The sequence below is a fragment of the Carlito syrichta genome, unplaced genomic scaffold (genome assembly GCF_000164805.1).
Source record: "Carlito syrichta isolate Samal-C Ts95f unplaced genomic scaffold, Tarsius_syrichta-2.0.1 Scaffold226607, whole genome shotgun sequence".
Classification (NCBI taxonomy): domain Eukaryota; kingdom Metazoa; phylum Chordata; class Mammalia; order Primates; family Tarsiidae; genus Carlito; species Carlito syrichta.
In genome coordinates, this window is record NW_007170703.1 from 440,849 (window position 1) to 458,885 (window position 18,037).

The 18,037-nt window shown below is 39.8% G+C and overlaps 1 protein-coding gene across 1 annotated transcript; it reads right to left on the reverse strand.

Moving 5' to 3' along the window:
• Window positions 1-13,580: 13,580 nt before the first annotated feature.
• ALG2 (ALG2, alpha-1,3/1,6-mannosyltransferase) lies at window positions 13,581-17,920 on the reverse strand. Its single transcript, XM_008051712.2, has 2 exons — window positions 17,462-17,920; window positions 13,581-15,078 (listed from the first exon to the last, which is right to left on the reverse strand). Exons 1-2 carry the CDS (start codon window positions 17,813-17,815, stop codon window positions 14,176-14,178), a joined length of 1,257 nt encoding a protein of 418 aa, XP_008049903.1. The 5' UTR covers window positions 17,816-17,920; the 3' UTR covers window positions 13,581-14,175.
• Window positions 17,921-18,037: the final 117 nt, after the last annotated feature.

Below are 18,037 nucleotides of genomic sequence, written 5' to 3' on the forward strand. Positions count from 1 at the left end.
ATCATCCTAGAATCAGCCATCAGCCTAAGGAGCTTTGGATCCTTTTACTGGAGAATGGTGTTAGAAGCCAAGGTCCTGGTGCTCAGTGTGCTTGTTGCTAGTAGGGTGTCATTGCTCCTGGAGTGTCATTGATTTTAGTTTTCTCAGTTCACAGAGCAAGGGAATACTAGGAGGGGGGAGCCCCTAAAAATATAATTATCTTTTGGAGGGTGAGACCCTTGTAGTACAGGCTTCCCCCTCTAGGTATGTGTTCTAGGAATTCGTGGACATCAGTGTACCAGCTAGTGTTATGAGAAGCTGCGTTCAACTTCAGTAAATACTTTTTGGAGATTTTTTTCCCCAATGTATTAGCTTATTTCATAAGTGATATACAAGTACACCTGCCCATACCCATGCTGAGTGTTCAGTAGTTTTTGACCAAAAATAACATGACCCCTGTGCCCCACCCTCCCTACTCACTGATCTTACCCTGAATGACTTTTTTTTCCCCCTAGATGAAAAAAGTCCTCAAAAGAAAACATTTTGCCAGTGTGGAAGAGGTGAAACAAAAACCGGCAGAAGCACTAGAAGGCATCAAAATGGATTAGTTCAAAAACCGTTTTGAGCAGTGGAAAGAGCATCTCAATAGGTGTATTGCATCAAATGGAGACTACTTTGAAGGTGACTGAGGTTTAAATATATAAGAATAAATATACAAATTTGGGTGTTACCCCCTCACATAAATGTATACTCACCTGCACATATACACAGATCTAAAAATATAATATGTAACCCTCTGGACCTATTTTAAGCTAAACATGAGTTCATACTGATGTCTTCAACACCATTCCATTAGCACATTGTCATTATAGCCTTCTCCTCTTTCTTACCTGTAAACTCTCGCTCCTGCAGTAAGAAACCTGGCTCCTACCATCTGCCACCATTTACTTAATTGTTCAATTCCAGTATACATGTGTACTGGCTTCAGTTAACCCATACCCCCATGGGAAACAACTTTGTCACTAAAGTACAGTGCTTATGTGCCATTCTCATGGAACTTCGTTCTCCAGAAATCACTCATTACTTAGGTTAGCCCCTTTTTCTCACACTCATTTTGGTAAGGTTGTTTTAAACATTTGTACAACATTTGATTTTCCTTGTTAGGCAGATTTTCAGTCCACACAGAGTCAGACTCAGCTAGTCTCCTGGGACCCCTTTCTTCTCCTGACTTCTCTTCCCCTTTCTACACCTCTCTTCCCCTTTCTACTTCTTTGTCCTCCATCTAGAAACACTGGTTTCATCCTACTAGCTCTCCACCTGGGGTAGGAGCACATGCTTGGTCTCTATCCTGAAGAGGCAAAGGTGAGTTCCCACTCTCAGGGGATAGCATCTCATAGACCTCTGGGGAGTAGATTGTCCAGAACAGAGACCCTATGACACAAGAAAACCTTTCTCTTTCTGTTATTCATGACCTCTCATAGCATTACTTAGGGATGTTATTATGATAACTTAACCCCCATCAACAACATGAAGATGGAAACAAAGAAAGGAGATAAATGGGGACAGAGACTACCATCCTACCACATGGAGGATGGGAAGACTGGCTGCAATGCAGAGTGGAGCTCAGCCATGCTACAGCGATGCCACAGTTCTACAGAGTATAGTTTTTCAAAATCAAATTATTCAAGGTAGCAAGATTTCCTTCACCTTGAAACATTATGTTCTTCAACCTTTTCTATTATGTTTATTTTTTTTTAAATGAGAGTATTAGAACACTTTGGAAAATCACCCTCCTCCCTCAAAGGTGAACTAAATACTATTCTCAATAATCTCTGTAGCCCTGGGGTGGTGGTTCTGAAGTTTGAAGTGACGTTCCTCATCAATTCTGTCCCTGAGATGAAGTGAGAACCTGACAGCTGATCACCTCTTGCCTTGATAAGCACCTTTTAAAAATTCTAATTACACCTTTCCCTAAAGTAACTTTTCCAGCTGCCGCCCTCACTCTGCACCCTACATCCCTGTTTAAAAGGAGCTTATTCAAATAGTTTGTGAACAATGATGATCTGGGATGGTTTAATGGGCAAAGGAAACCTGTAGAGAGTCTTATCCGGCATGAGTGTCTCAAGCATCCAAGATTATCTCCTGTCACCCTGTGACCCATCTTCTTCATGCCACCTTTTAATTTTGGTAGCAATTACGGTGTATATGGATAATGCCCATTAGCATATTCATGGTCATCTCTTCATATTTATTATCTGCACAACTCATTAATCTTCATCTACTTTGTGTGCTTGACAGCTCAATCTATTTTGCAATCTCTGGGAAGCAGCCATAGCCCCCTAAAGCCTTTGTTTTTCTGTAAATAAACTGTGTTGGAGACGAGAGGACAATGGTGCATCCTGTAGTGATTGACACCAGCCACGGCTACTAATCAGGATGGGACTTCATTGCCAGCTGAGTCAAGTGTATTATGGGGCCATTGTTCCAATGCTGCCAGGGCAAGAACACACACAGCCAGTCACCTTCGCAAGATGGGTTGATTGTTCTTCAAGATTAGACCGAGTTGCCTTATTATCCAACCCAGACAACAAGGCACCTCACCCAAACAGATGCATTTGCAGGAATGGCCAATACACTGGCCAGATTTGAATTGCTAATATATAATCTGCCCAGCACAGATGTGCAATGAATATTTGGATGTTGTTTTGCCTGTCAGTTGAGGAGGATGAATTGATGAGGTGATGAGTATTCAGTGATGGGTCCTGGATGTTGGCCAACAGCCGAGTTTGAGCACTTGTGCAGACAATCATCAGATTACCCCCTAAAGTGCCTTTGCCATAATTCAGCTGCAAATTCTGTGACAGTGTAGCAAGGCATGTTTCTGGTTGGTGGAAAGTTCCTTTTCTTTTCTGGTGCAATTAGATGTTTTGTCGTGTTTTTCAGACTTAGGAAAGATGCAGAAGTTGCCTTTACTTGCCAACTTCTTAGGCTATGAATAATACTACAGGAATTAACTGCTTGGGTTTAAATTTGGCTCCAGCATTTTCTAGCTTATTTTCTTAAGCTCTTTGTGCCTCAATTTCCTCATTTGTTAAAACAGATTGAAAAATGCTACCAACTTTATAGAGCTGATGTGAAGATTAAATCAGTTGATATACATAGACTAAATTATAGAACAGTGCCTAATACACAGTAAATATTCAACCATATTATTGGTCATTTGCTTTCTTTCAGTATTACCGTGGCCAAATAGCTTGGATACACTGGAGATAAAGATAAACCATCATTATTACCGCAGGATGGTTCAGGGCCTATACTATGCTACTTTGGTACATTTTCAATAGAATGAAACCTTTCCTATAATTATATGACCATGGAGCCCTTTTTCCTGAAACATCTTTTACAGCTTATTTCGCCTGGATCATGCAATAGGAAAAGATACCCTAGAAGATAACACAATATATACAAGGTTTTGAAAGAAAAACATGTGACTCAAGGATTTTATATACAGTTAAAAACTATTTATATATGAAGACAATGGGAACTATGCAAATGTATGTATTCTCTCTGAAAAAAATGTTACTCAAAGCTGTATTCCATAGGAAAGGAGCAATGAATCGAAGGTAGGACAGTGAGACCGGTTGATTGAATTAAAATAAGTTCAAACATTTGTAGCAAATACAGTGTCAAAAGTGAAATAAAAATATTAAAATATTTGAAAGAAATTATTTATATTGAAATGGGATAATGGCATATATCAATGGACACCAAAGAATGAAGAAAGGGGGAAGGGAAATTAAGTGTCCTTTTTAAGGAAAAAAGAAAGGTGGAAAGGATATCTCTCTCTCTCTAAATATAGGTACAACAAGAGCAGCCCAGGTAGTTGTTAATAAAACATTAAAAGTTGCCGGGCTTGGTGGCTCAGCCTGTAATCCCGCGCCTTGGGAGGCTGAGGTGAGTGAATTGCCTAAGCCTGTGGGTTGGAGACCTGCCTGGGCAACTTGGTGAGACCTCATCTGTACAATAAATAAAAAAAACTAGCCAGGTGTGGTAGTGCACGCCTTTAGTTCCAGCTACTTGGAAGGCTGAAGCGGAAGGATCGCTGGAGCCCAGCAGGTTGAGGCTGCGGTGGCCGGGAGGGGCCACTGCACTCCAGTCTGGGTGACAGAGTGAGACTCCAACTCAAAAAACAAACAAACAAACAAACAAACAAACAAAAACATTAAAAGTCAATGCAACTTGATACAAGGAAAAAAAACTCTTAAATCCAAGATTTATTAGACAAAGCAAAAAACATTCATAATTAAAATATGGGCAAAATATTCGAATGTGAACAAAGAGAAAGGTCTGGGAATATTAACATCAAACAGTGCAGAATTAGTTAAGTCAAGAAGTATTAAACTGCTATTTTCATTTTATCATCTTTAGTCCCTTGTACAAGGTATATCCTAAGTATACATTAGTCAGATTTATCATGGAAGTGAAAGTAATGTGAGTAAAATGTATGTGGGAAGGGACGACTTGTCTGACAGGACCCCTTGGGTATAAGTCTTAAAGATTTTTTATTGACACATAATATTTGTTTATATTGATATTTTGTTACATGCATATAATGTTCAGTGATCAAGTCAGGATACTCAGGGTATCCATTACCTCAAGTGTTATATTTATCATTTCTATGTGTTCAGAACATTTCAAATCTTTTCTCCTAGCTATTTTGAAATGTGTAATACATTGTTGTTAACTATAGTCATTCTGCTTTGCTATTGAACACCAGAACTTATTTCTTCTATCTAACTGTATGTTTGTACCTATTAATCAACCTCTCTTTATTCCCCCTCGCTCACACTTTCCCCAGCCTCTGGTAATCATCATTCTGCTCTATCTCCCTGAGATCAACTTTTTTAGCTCCCACATATGAATGAGAATATGCAATATTTGTCTTTCTGTGTCTGGCTTATTTCACTTAACATAATGGCCTCCAGTTCCATCCATGTTGCTGCAAATGACAGGATTTCATTCTTTTTTTATGACTGAATGGTATCCCATTGTGTATATATATTACATATTATTTACCTTTTCATTCACTGATGGGCAATGAAGGTTGATTCCATATCTTTGCTGCTGTGAATAGTACTGCAATAAACATGGAGGTGCAGGTATCCCTTGACATCCAGATTTCCTTTCCTTTGGATAAATACCCAGTAGTGGAATTGCTGGATTGTATGGTTGTTCTATTTGTAGTTTTGTGAGAAGCCTCCATACTGTTTTCCATAATGGCTATCCTAGTTTGCATTCCTACCAATGGTGTATAAAAGTTCCCTTTTTTCCACATCCTTACCAGCATCTGTTACTTTTTTGTATTTTTAATAATAGCCATTCTGGCCGGGATAAGAAAACTCATTGGGGTTTTGATTTGCCTGATGATTAGTGATATTGAACATTTTTTCATATACCTGTTGGCTATTTGTGTGTCTTGTTTAGAGAAATATCTGTTCATGTCCTTTGCCCACTTTTTAATGGGATTTTTTTTTTTTTTTTATTGTTGAGCTGTTTGAGTTCCTTTTTGGATGAATAGTTCCCCAACGTGTTCTCTCATTCAACAGGTTGTGTCCTTATGGTGTTGACTGTTTCCTTTGCTGCGTAGAAGATTATTATTTTAATAAAGTCCTACTTGTCTATTTTTGGTTTGTTGCCTGTGCTTTGGAGGTCTTAGCCATAAAATCTTTGCCTAGACAAATGTCTTGGAGTGTTTCTCCCATGTTTTTTCCTAGTAGTTTTATACTTTCAGGTTTTAGATTTAAGTCTTTCATTCATTTTAAGTGGATTTTGTATATGGTGAGAGATAGAGATCTAGTTTCATTCTTCTATATATAGATATCCAGTTTCACAGCATCATTTATTGAAGAGGATGTCCTTTCCCCAGTGTATGCTCTTGGTGCCTTTGTCAAAAATCAGTTGGCTATAAACACATGGATTTATTTCAGGGTTCTCTGTTCTGCTCCACTGGTTTATGTGTCTGTTCTTACATGAATACTAACACTGTTTTGGTTACTACAGCTTTGTAATATATTTTGAAATCAGATAATGTGATGTCTCAAGCTTTGTTCTTTTTGCTCTGGCTATTTGGGCTCCTTTTTGGTTCTGTACAAATTTTAAAATTGTTTTTTCTATTTCTGTGAAAACTGTCATATGTATTTTGATAGGGATTGCATGGAATCTGTAGATTGCTTTGAGTAATATAGTCATTTTAACAATATTAACTCTTGCTACTCATGAATAACTACAATTTATTTTATCAGTGTTTTTTGGTTTTCCTTGTAGAGGTCTTTCACCTTCCTAGTAAAATCTATTCCTAGGTGTTTTGTTTTTATTTTTATTTTTTGTAGTTACTGTAAATGGAACTGCCCTCTTGATTTATTTTTCTGCTAGTTCATTATTGGTATATAAAAATGCTACAGATTTTTTGTGTTAATTTTATATCTTGCAACTTTACTGAATTTTTAAAAATCAGATCTAAGAGTTTTTTTGTGGAGTCTTTAGGTTATTCTAAGTATAAGATCATGTCAACTGCAAAAAGGAACAACGCAGCCAGTTCTATTGTTTAAAAAAGATTTTTCTGTAGCATGCAATGCTGTTTGACAGCACTTTACATTACATTTTTTTTTTTTTTAGAGATGAGATCTTGCTATATTGCTCAGGCTAGCATTGAACTCCTGGGATCAAGTGATCTTCCCATCTCAGCATCCTGAGTAGCTGAGACAATAGGTGTGTGCCACCACACGTGGCATGGTGTCTTATCTTTTTGGTTGGATTTGGTTTGCTAGTATTTTGTTGAGGGTTTTTGCTTCTAAGTTCAGAAGAGATATTGGCCTATAGGCTTTTTTTCTTGTGTTGTTGTCTGGTTTGGGCATTGAATGATGCTGACCTTATAGAGTGAGTTAAGGAGAATTCCCTCCTCTTCGGTGTTTTGGAATAGCTTGAAGATAATTGATGATAGTTTTTCTTTATAAGTTTAGTAGAATTTGGAAGTAAGGCTGTCTAGTCTTGATTTTTTCTTTGTTGGAAGATTTTTATTGATGCAATCTTGTTACTCATTATTGTTCAGGTTTTCCGTTTCTTTCCGACTCAATCTTGGTAGGTTGTATGTGTCCAAGAATTTTATCCATTTCCTTTGGGATTTCTTTTTGTTAGCATATAATCACTCATGACAACCTCTGATGATCTTTTGTATTTCTGTGGTTATCAGTTGTAATGTCTTCTTTTTTTGTTTGTTTCTGATTTTGTTTATTTGGTTAGTCTAGCTAGCATTGTATCAATTTTGTTTATCTTTTTAAAAACCCAACTTTTCTTTTCATCAGTCCTTTGTATTGTGTTTTTAGTCTCTATTGTACTTAGTTCTGTACTGATCTTTATTATTTCTCTACTTCCATCATTTTAGGTTTTGCTTGTTCTTACTTTTCTAGTTCTTTGAATTGCATAGATTGTTTATAGAAATTCTTCTACTTTCTTGATGTGTAGTTGCTTATTGTTCAAAATATCTCTCTTAGATTACACTTACTGTATCCCATAGGTTTTGATATGTTTATTTCCATTTTCATTTGTTTGAATAATTTTAAAATTTTCTTTCTTAATTTCTTCATTGATGCAATGTTCATTCAGGAGAAAGTTGTTTAATTTCCCATGTATTTGTAGTTTCCAAAGTTCCTCTTGTTATTGATTTCTAGTTTTATTCCATTGGGAGCTAAGAAGATACTTAATATGACTTTGATTTTTAAAAATTTGTTGAGACTTTCTTTTTGTCATAACATATTATCTAACTTGGAGACTGTTCCATGTGCTGAAGAAAAGAACATATATTCTGCAGCTGTTGGATAAAACATACCATAAATGTGTGTTAGGTTCATTTGGTCTACCATACAGTTTAAGTCCATTGTTTCTTTGTTGATTTTCTATGTAGATGATCTGTCTAATGCTGAGAGTAGAGTGTTATTGTACTGTTATTATATTGAGGTCTATCTCTCCCTTTAGATCTAGTAGTATTTGCTTTATGTATCTGGTGCATATATGTTTAGAATTGTTATATCCTCTTGCTGAATTTATCTCTCTCTTAGCGTTTTTGAATAGTTGAATCTTTGCACTATTTTTTGTACTGTTTTATCTGATATAAGTATAGCTATTATTACTAACTTTTGGTTTCCATTTGCATGGAATATCTTTTTCTATCACTTTACTTTCTATATGCATATTTACAGGTGAAGTGAGTTTCTTTTAGGCAGCATATAGTTGAGTTGTGTTTTTCTTTATCCGTTCAATCAGTTTGTATCTTTTAAGTGGAAAATTTAATGTTTATATTCATGGTTATTATTGATATGTAAGGACTTATGTCATTTTTGTTTATTGTTTTCAGGTGATTCTGTATATCCTGTTCCTTTCTTTTTCTTTTATAATTGTGGTCTGATGGATTTTTGTAGTGGTTACATTTGAGTCCTCTCTCTTCCTCATTTGTGTGTTTGCTGTATCAGTGAGTTTTATACTTTTGAGTATTTTCATGATGGTAGATATGAAAATACTCATCCTTTCACTTCCAGATGTAGGACTGTATTAAGCATTACTTGTAGGCCCAGTACAGTGGTGATGTAGTCCTTCAGTTTTTACATCTCTGGGAAGGACTTTATTTTTCCTTCATTTATGTCCATTTATGAAGAGTAATTTTGCTGGGTATAGTGTTCTTGGCCCCTAGGGTTTTTTCTTTTTCTATCAGCTCTTCAAATATATCATTTCATTGTCTCCTGGCATTAAGATTCTGTGGAGAAATCCACTGTTAGTCTGATGGGGATTTCTTTATATGTGACTAAATGCTTTCCTTTTGCTATGAAATTATTTTTCTCTTGCTGTAAATTGTTTTTTGTTTTTAGAATTATGTCTTTGTCTTTGACTTTCAGTAGCTTGACTACAATGTGCTGTGGAGAAGATCTTTTGGGGTTGTATCTATTTGGTAATCTCTAAGCTTCCTGTATTAGAATGTCTAAGAATGTCTAAATCTCTTGCTAGACTTGGAGAGTTTTCAACTATTTTTTCATTAAATAGGTTTTTTGTACCTTTGGTCTTCTCTTTACCTTCTCTAACACCCAACATTTGGCTATTTGACTGCTTTATCATGTGCCATATGTTATATACACTTTGTTTATTTATTTATTTTTTTACACTTACACTACCAATTTTCTTTACGGAACTAGCTAAGCTAAATAATTTAAGTCCCAGCTTTAAACATAACTTTCTCTAGGAAACCGACCCTAAACTTGTGTATTACATTAGAGTCCTCTCTTTATATCCTTTTGAATTCTTTTTTTTTCTTCTGACTGGGTTATTTCAAAAGATCTGTTTTCAAGTTCTGAAATTCTTTCTTCTGCTTGATCTATTGTTGAAACACTCAAATGTATTTTTTAGTTAATTCATTGAATTATTCATTTCCAGGATTTCTGTTTTTTTTTTTTTTTCAGTGATATCTATCTGGTGAGTTTCTCATTCACATACTTGTTTTTCTGATTTCATTATATTGTTTATCTGTGTTCTTTTGCATTTCACTGAAATTAGTATTTTTGAATTCTTTTTTCAGTAGCTCATAAACTTCTTTTTCATTGGAGTCCATTGGTACCGTATTTCCTTGCTTTTTGTATCTTTAGATTGCTATCTGTGTTTGTGGTGTAACAGTTACTTCTTCCAAATTTTTTGATTAGTTTTGGTATAAGACTTTTTCTTGAAGATATATTTATGGTATTGGTTGGGTAGGGTACTTTAGCTTTGATTCTGGGTGCATGCAGTAGTGTAGTTGCCATATGATTTATTTGACTGTTAGCAGTGTCAGTCATGTCTGTGATTTCCTCAGTGGCTTGGGCTGTGGTTATTAATGGAGGCTGTGGTAAGGTTTTTACCAGTGATGGGGATGCAAGGCCATCCAGTGCCCAGTGCTGGCAGTGGCAGGCCAAGTATGCCTGCCCTTGGGCAGTGTATGTGGACAATTGTGTTAGTGGGTCCAAACAGGCCACTTCTTGGACCTTGAGGAGGCTTGTCAGGTGCTGGCAGTAGCAGCAGTGGGCTGGGTAGGTGAACAGGTCCTCAGTTCCCTGGATAGCATGTGTGGCATGGGCAATGGTGGTAGTGGTAGTGGGAAAACCCTTGAACTCTGAAGTGCCACATGTTGGTGCTAGCAGTGGCTGTGATAGGCTGGACAGGCTAATCCCCAGTCTCAAGTGGTGCATGTGGGGGAGGTGCCAGTTGTGGTGGTAGAGGCAACCTGGGAGGTTTCATCCTTAGGCCCCTGGAAGAAGTGCACAGATGCCAGCAGTGGCGGATGGGGCAGGGTGATACCCTAGCCCCAAGGCAGTATGCTTGGGCATGGGGTGGTGAGGTGCCAGGTTTGGCAGGCCTGTCTTTAGGCACTAGCTGTGATAGGCAGGGCAGGGTGATTCCCCAGGCACCTAGCGCAGTGCTCAGGGGGCAGTAGCAGCAGCAGCGGTAGTGATGGGCAAGGGGAACCTGTCCTCAGGGTGTGTATATGCATAGTACACTGAATAGACTAGATTGCTGGAGACCCTGCTGCTTTGCTGGGCCCAACCAGTTTCGTGCTCCTACAGCCCTCTGGGTGGATGTGGGTGATGTCAGTGGGCCTCCAGGAAAAGATACAGTCTGGTGGGGGCTGGGCTCTCAATATTATCCCATGCTGTAGGTGTGTCAGTTCCCTCCCTGGAGAAATGCTGTTTTGTGGCCTCAGGCAGCTCTCTATGCTAGTCTCAGGGCCTGTGAGGACTGAGGAGCACTCCCATGGCTAGAGTTTCTGGAGTCTGTGTTGGGAATGTGGGCCACTGGGATTACTCATTTACCCTTTCGCCACACTGGGGAGACTTTTCAAACTCCTAACAGGTCCTGGCAAAGTCAGCTCTCTCACTTGCCTCTCCTCCCATGCCTCAGTTGTTTCTTGTCACTTCTCTGTTGAATTCCAGTATTGTCTTAGATGTCCTGTTCTAAGCATGATTATCTACTTGCTATTTTGCTTCTTCTTTGTAGAGGAGGCAAGTGCCAGATGGGGTTTTCCCTTTGAAATAGTAGCAAAGAAGCCAGGCTCGGTGGCTCAGCCTGTAATCCCGCGCCTTTGGGAGGCTGAGGTGAGTGGATTGCCTGAGCCCGCGGGTTCAAGACCCGCCTGGGCAACTTGGCGAGACCTCATCTCTACAATAAATCAAAAATCAGCCGGGCATGGTAGCGCACGCCTGTAATTCCGGCTACTTGGAAGGCTGAGGTGGAAGGATCGCCGGAGCCCAGTGGGTCGAGGCTGTGGTGGCAGGGAGCGGCCACTGCACTCCAGTCTGGGCGACAGAGTGAAAAAAAAAAGAAATAGTTGCAAACAAGACTAAAATTGCATTCAGGAACTATCCCATCAATTGCAGCCAGGATCCAGGATCACACAGTAGCAAGAATCATATAGCTGGGAGAAGGGAGCAAGGGGTATACTGATTTGAAAATCAACATTGCTAGTTAGTGATTTATTTTTTTGAGAATCACTTATTTTTGGTGTACTGCTAGGCAGTTTTGCAACCTTTTCACATGTCTATCTTTTTTCCATTTTTCTACACTTTTGCTTTTCAAATTTGCTTTGTAAATTTTTAAATGTTTGCTTAAAAAATTTAAAGTCAGTTTAGTTTACCTCTGGTCTGCTTAGAATAGCAAAAGTTGGAGAAATCTTAATATATAATAAGAAATTACTACAAAAAGCTAACTATGTAGAAAACACATTTTAGAAACACAAATGTTTAATATATTGTAAAAACACAAGTGACCAGTAGGATTATTTCACAATTTCTTTTATTATCCAAAATTTTTCCTTAGGAAAATAATCTAACTTATAGAATTCAGTCAAAAATAGACAACTAAATTATGGAATATCAGAAACCATAAGCAGACAAATACAAAATTTCTAGCCTGGTCACCCTCACTCTGACACCCCCCAACCCCAGTCTCACCCTTCTAACATGGACAGAGCCACTGGCTCCCACAGCCCCAATGGCTCAGGAGTCAGCAAGGTAAAATCCTTCCTTTGCCCCACTCCCAATGGTTGCTGCTTAAAGACAGGTTGGAAACTGGGCCTGCCTTTGGGAAAACTCCCCTCCCTTCAGCTATCAGGCATAAAGGCGCTGGCATCTGGAAGGTGGCACCATCTCAGGCGATTGGGATAGAGCTGGAGAGGGTTGAGTTTAGCAATGAAGTAAGGCATTCAAAGGAAGTGACAGGAAATAGGAAGTTTTGATAAAAGTGGGAGTAGAATAAAGCTGTGACTGTCCCTTTGTGTGGCCTTAGGCAGGTCCCTTCCTCTTTCTGGGCCTGTTTTTCCATCCATGCAAGAGCAAATTAGGTTGGATCACCTCTGGGGTCCCCGTTAGCTCTGAATGGCTTTGATTCTGAGAGTTGGAGATGCCAAAAAAAGAGCTTACCGGACATTTACTCACTTTACTGTACAGTAAGCTTTCACAGTACTAAAGGAAATGGAATGTAACAGAACTTTTCATTCCACAAGACTCAATATATTTAACACCTTCATTTCATAGTATTTTTTGGTATAGTCATTTTGTTTAAAAAACTTCTGTGATACAGATGCACATGGTAAATTATAAAACGAAGTTTAATCTTCTAAACTCCCAAACAATATGGTAGTGTAGCATGAACCCACATGAAACATAAAATTTTCAAAATCCCCAAATTGCAAATAATAGCTAGCCTTTACATATTACATGCCAAGTTGTTTTAAGTACTTTACATATATTATCATAATATGTCATAACCACGCTATGAAGAAAGTGGAATAGTACAGATATTTACAGATGAAGAAACTGAAGTGTAGGGGTTAATTTACCCAAGGTCACATAGGTTGTTAGGCTCTAGAGTATGTGCTCTTTGAGGTTATTTTTTATTTTTTGAGTTGGAGCCTCACTCTATCACCCAGAGTGGAGTGCAATGGCACACTCATGACCACCCCAGCGTCGTAGCTGGAACTACAGGTGCCAACTATCACGCCCAGCTCATTTTTTGATTTACTGTAGAGACGAGGTCTTGCCAAGTTGCCCGGGCTGGTCTTGAACCTGTGGGCTCATGCAATCCACCCACCTCGGCCTCCCAAAGTGCTGGAATTACAGGCTAAGCCACCGAGTCTGGCCCTCTTTGAGTTTATTAACATGGAGGTTTCAGCTAGTGATCTTTGCTATTTTGCAAAAATGAATTTAGCTTTAAAGGCATGTCGAAAATGCATCTAGTTTGGCAGGTAGGCAAAGGGTCAAGGAAAGCTTCACTGTAGTGGCATTTGAGCCAGGCCTTGAAGAATAAAAACCATTAGTGTCCTGTATTCAGCTTAGTTAAGACAATAAAAATATTAACACAACTGAAGACCAAGATGACATTAAGAAACACACTCTAAACAAGATGCACACCACACGTGACAATACTCCTGATTCATTTCAATATCCAATTTGTTTTAGTTTTGACTTCAGATTTGGCTGTTATATCTATATTCTCCTAACAATACCAAAATAGAACCTGGAGACCCGAAAAAATTTTTTTGTGTATTTTTCCATGATCAATATCTTTTATTGTCATGTCTTGGTGTGCAGAAATACAATAAATAATCCTTGTAAAAAAAAAAAAATACAATGCACTTTTGCTATGGGTTTACGCAAAGGTATAACTAACAACATTTTCCTAATAGATGACTGTGAACGCTTTTGGTGGACTGATTCTGGAACTATAGTACCCCTGTCCTCATTATGCCATGAAGCCAAATAAACCAACTTTGATAATGATACGCTTAAACTACCAATTAAGGTACAATATCATTCAAAATTTATAGGAAGAAGAACAATAATCCAGAGAAAGTATAACAAAATATTCTGAACATGAAACTGTGCATTTATAACTTAGCACTGGTAAGACTCAGAATGATTGCAGCGTAAAAGATACTGTTTTTCTGAAAAAGCAGACAGGGAGGTGTGGCGGATGGGAAGGTGGCTCAGATTCAAGACTAAAGTTTATTTTTTAAAAAAATCTCTTCTGCAGTAGTTTCTAGTTTCTTTTTTGGTTTCAAAACTGAGTCTACAATCCATAAAAATGACATTAATGAATTGTAGCATAAAGATCTTAAACAGAATGTGATTATGCCAGCAGTTTGGTGACATACTGAAAGAGCTGTTCTGTAAATGCTTCAGGGGAAAACTTCTCCTTCACCCTGGCTCTTCCAGCCAGGCCCATTGTGGCTTTTAAGGAAGGTTCATGGATGAACTTTTCTATTGCTTCTGAGAAGTGCACTGGGTCAGGTTCACATAGAAACCCTGTGACGCTGTGGACGATGGACTCCAGAGGCCCACCGGAATTAACAGCAATGACTGGACACTGCATGTACATGGCCTCCAGAGGGACGATGCCAAAGTGCTCATTGCTCGGTGTGTAAAGCACACACGTGCAGCCATGGAGGAGGGAGATTTTTTGTTTGTCTGAGAAAGACCTCAAGAAGGTCACATGCTGGCCAAGTTCAGACTGCTGGACCATTTTCTTCAATTCCTGATAGTGTTCTACATTCTCTTGGACTCTCTCATCATAACCACCTGCCACGATCAGATGAACCTTCTCCCAATCCTGAGATGTCAATCTTCCACGCAGTTGTACTAGAGCTTCCAGTGACAAAGTCAGATTTTTCTTCCTTTCGTATCTGTTGATAGAGAGGAACAGGAATTTTTTCCCTTTGGGGACTATGTCATCAAGATTTTCGGGAACAGCTGAGTCGAAGCTGGTGACATTCAGAGATGGGTAGAGGACATAAGGATCTATATGAGACAAAGACTTGAATGTTTCCTTAAAAACAGCAGCTGTGAACTGGCTGTTGACCAAGATGCAGTCTGCCATTCCTGTGGTGTATTCCTCTACCCAGTCAATTGGGGCCCTGTATAGCCACTTAAGAAAAGAATCTCTCTTGGTGAGGAGCAGATCTGGGAAGTGACAGTAAAACAGGATCTTCTTAGGCCGTCTGGCCAGCCTAAACACTGGGATACAGGCAGACACCTAGCCAAAGCAAAAATGAACAGCAGATTAAGTGACTGGACAACTCAACTCAATCCAACTGAAAGCAGAGACATCCACCCTGCTTGCTAGTCTATGGGTTCCTCATGGGTGATGTCCAGGACTCTCACCCAGTACAATGCCTGGTGTATAGAAGACTAGTAGATGTTGCTAGATAAGTGCTAAACATTTAAAGTTTCAAGTCCAGTGGTTTCCTCTTGAATAGTGCTGTCCAACAGAAAGAAAACTCTAGTAAATTAAAAATGTCTTTAAGGATGAAATTAATTTAAATATATTTATCCAAAACATTACCATTTCAAAATGTAATCAATGCCACAAAATGTTAATCAGCTACTTTATAAATTTTTCACACTAAATCTTTAAAATCAGGTTTGTGCATCAGCACACTTCAGCACAGTCTAGTTGAATTTCACATGCTCAACAGGCATATACGGCTAGTGGCTACCATACAGGACAGTATACATCTAGGATCTTCCTTCTCCTAAGGAACTGAATGAATGAACTATAGTACTTTAAAGCACATGCAATGGAGTCAAGATTGCCAGGGTTTGAATCTCAGCTCTACTAACTATGTAGCCATGATCCAGTAATTTACCTACTCTGGTTCTCAGTTTCCTCTTCTATAACACAGGGACAATTATAGTTCAAAAAGGCTCATATAATTTTTGTGATTATTAAGTATACTGATACATGTAAAATGCTTGGAGTTTGGCATATGGTATGTGCTCAACAAATACTAATCATAGACATAATTGAGTATGAACTACATGCTAGCATTTCTATAGACATTTTTGTTGGGAAATCTTTACAAGTCATTTAATTACCTGCTCATTTAATATGTGAAGAAGCTTTAGGGATAATGTGCAATTTGTTCAAAGTATTTTAGTTAAAGCAGCAGATATGGAACTTGAATTCAGGTTGCCTATTTCCAAGCCCAGAATTTTTTCTCTACCCACTACTGTCCCAACTGCCTTGTGTTTACTGACAGACACAAGCAGGATGTTTGGTAAATGTCCACGTTACTTAAAAAGAAAACTTCCAGGCATGCAAGAATGATCAAAAGTAACTCAGCAGTCATAATTAAGGAAATATAGATCCAAGTGTGATATCATTTCCACCTATAAGTCTGACAAAGGTTAAAATGATTGATAATATCAGATGTGGACAAGAGCATAGACTACCAGGCTCTATCACACATTGTAGTAGAATGACAGAACGTCTTTGGTAGGCAAATCTAGCAATAGCTATTAAAATTTAAAACGAACAACTCTTTGACCGACCAACTTCAGGAATTTACTCAAAGAACATGCTTGCAGAAGTAAACAAAAAGTACAAGGATGTTCATGACAACACTGATCTACTCATACAAAACTGGTCACGTTAGTGTCCTTTAAGAAGAATGCTTAAATCATGGTACACTACAAAAAATAAAGTGAATCTCCAATAGTGATATATAAGGATATCCCAAGCAGAAAGTTTTGCTGGAAAAATCAAGATACCAGAAGTAGATATGTCATAATCTCAGTTATGTACAAAAAAGAAGATATAACTATAAAAAGACACACATATGCTGGTGTAGCCACAGAATTTTTGGAAGGAAGGACACAGTTAAAACTGTTAACAGTGGCTATTTTCAGGGAGTGGAATGTGATGGCACTTTTACATGACACTCTTTTACACTACTGAATTTTTAGTCAAGTAAATGTTACTTTTTATAATAATCTTTTTTAAGGTTGGGAAATGTAAGAAAGCGTCTAGACTAGCTACAGGACAGATGCAGGTGGACATTATTTACCAAGGTAAAAAATTTGGACTTGTTTCCCCAAAGACCAATGGGGAGCTACGTTAAAGTTTCAATAGGGGGCACGACATATTCACCTTGGCATTTTTAACAGATGACACTGCTCAGGATAGGGGTGGCCTGGCTGTGAAGACAACCAGCAGAGTGGGATGCATGTGGCCTGAAAGTGAAGTCAACAAAAATAACGGGTCGGAGAGAAGACAAAACGTGAGTTACTCAGAAGTCAAAGGTGATCGAAGCTTCGAATGCCAGCGTTTCTTAGAGCGACCCCCAAGGCATATTTGCACGAAAAGCACCCAGTTAAAATGCAGATTTCTGGGCCCCACCACCGGGCTCCAGAATGAAAACTTCCTGGAGCGTGGGGCTCTGCAACCTTCAACTCTGATGGGTTCGCACTCAAGTTGGAGAACCACAGGCTCGCTCCCAGCTCCGAATTCTCCAGGTCAGGTCCGTCCACTCTATCGGATGGCAGCTAGGAGAGGTCTGTCCTCCCTCAGAGCTCACGCCTGGGGCGCGCCCTTCACAGGGAGGTCCGCCCTGGCGCCGCAACCCCGAGCCCCTCACCTGGTCGCACACCACCACGTCGAACTCCTCATCGGCGAGGAACAGCACGTACAGCGCCAGGAAGACCATGCGCACGTAGGCGCAGACGGCGGTGCCGCGTCCCCCCCAGCCCAGGCAGCGCGGCAGCCAGTCACCAGCGCAGCGCACCGGCAGCTCGAGGCTCTCGGCGAAGCAGTGGCCTGGGTCATAGTGAGCTGTCCAGATCTTCACGCTGCACCCGCGCGCCTGCAGCGCCAGCGCTGCGTCCAGCACCAGCCGCTCGGCGCCGCCCACGCCCAGGTCCGGGTGTAGAAACAGCACCGATGGGCTGGGAACCGAGTCCCGGCCCCGGCCCCGGCCCTGTTTGTCCGCCATGGTCCGGGAACCGCGCCAGTGCCGCACGACCGGAGGGGGCCTTCCGCACAAGCTCCGCCCCCAGGCTCCCGGCGGGCCACTGCGGGCCGACCCCGCCCCACCGTGCCTGCGACCGTTAGGCCACCTCAGCGCAAATTTGGGGCGCCTAGTTACTGCCGGAGAGCATTTCTCGTCTGACTCTGGCTATAGCCTCTCTTTGGCAGGGACTGGGTTCTGTGAAGG

Excerpts from the sequence above, each read along its gene's own strand:
- ALG2 (XM_008051712.2), bottom strand. The coding sequence starts at position 17,815 with ATGGCGGACAAACAGGGCCGGGGCCGGGGCCGGGACTCGGTTCCCAGC. Across the intron at positions 15,079-17,461 it reads ACGTGGTGGTGTGCGACCAG|GTGTCTGCCTGTATCCCAGT; the intron begins GTGAGGGGCTCG and ends TGCTTTGGCTAG.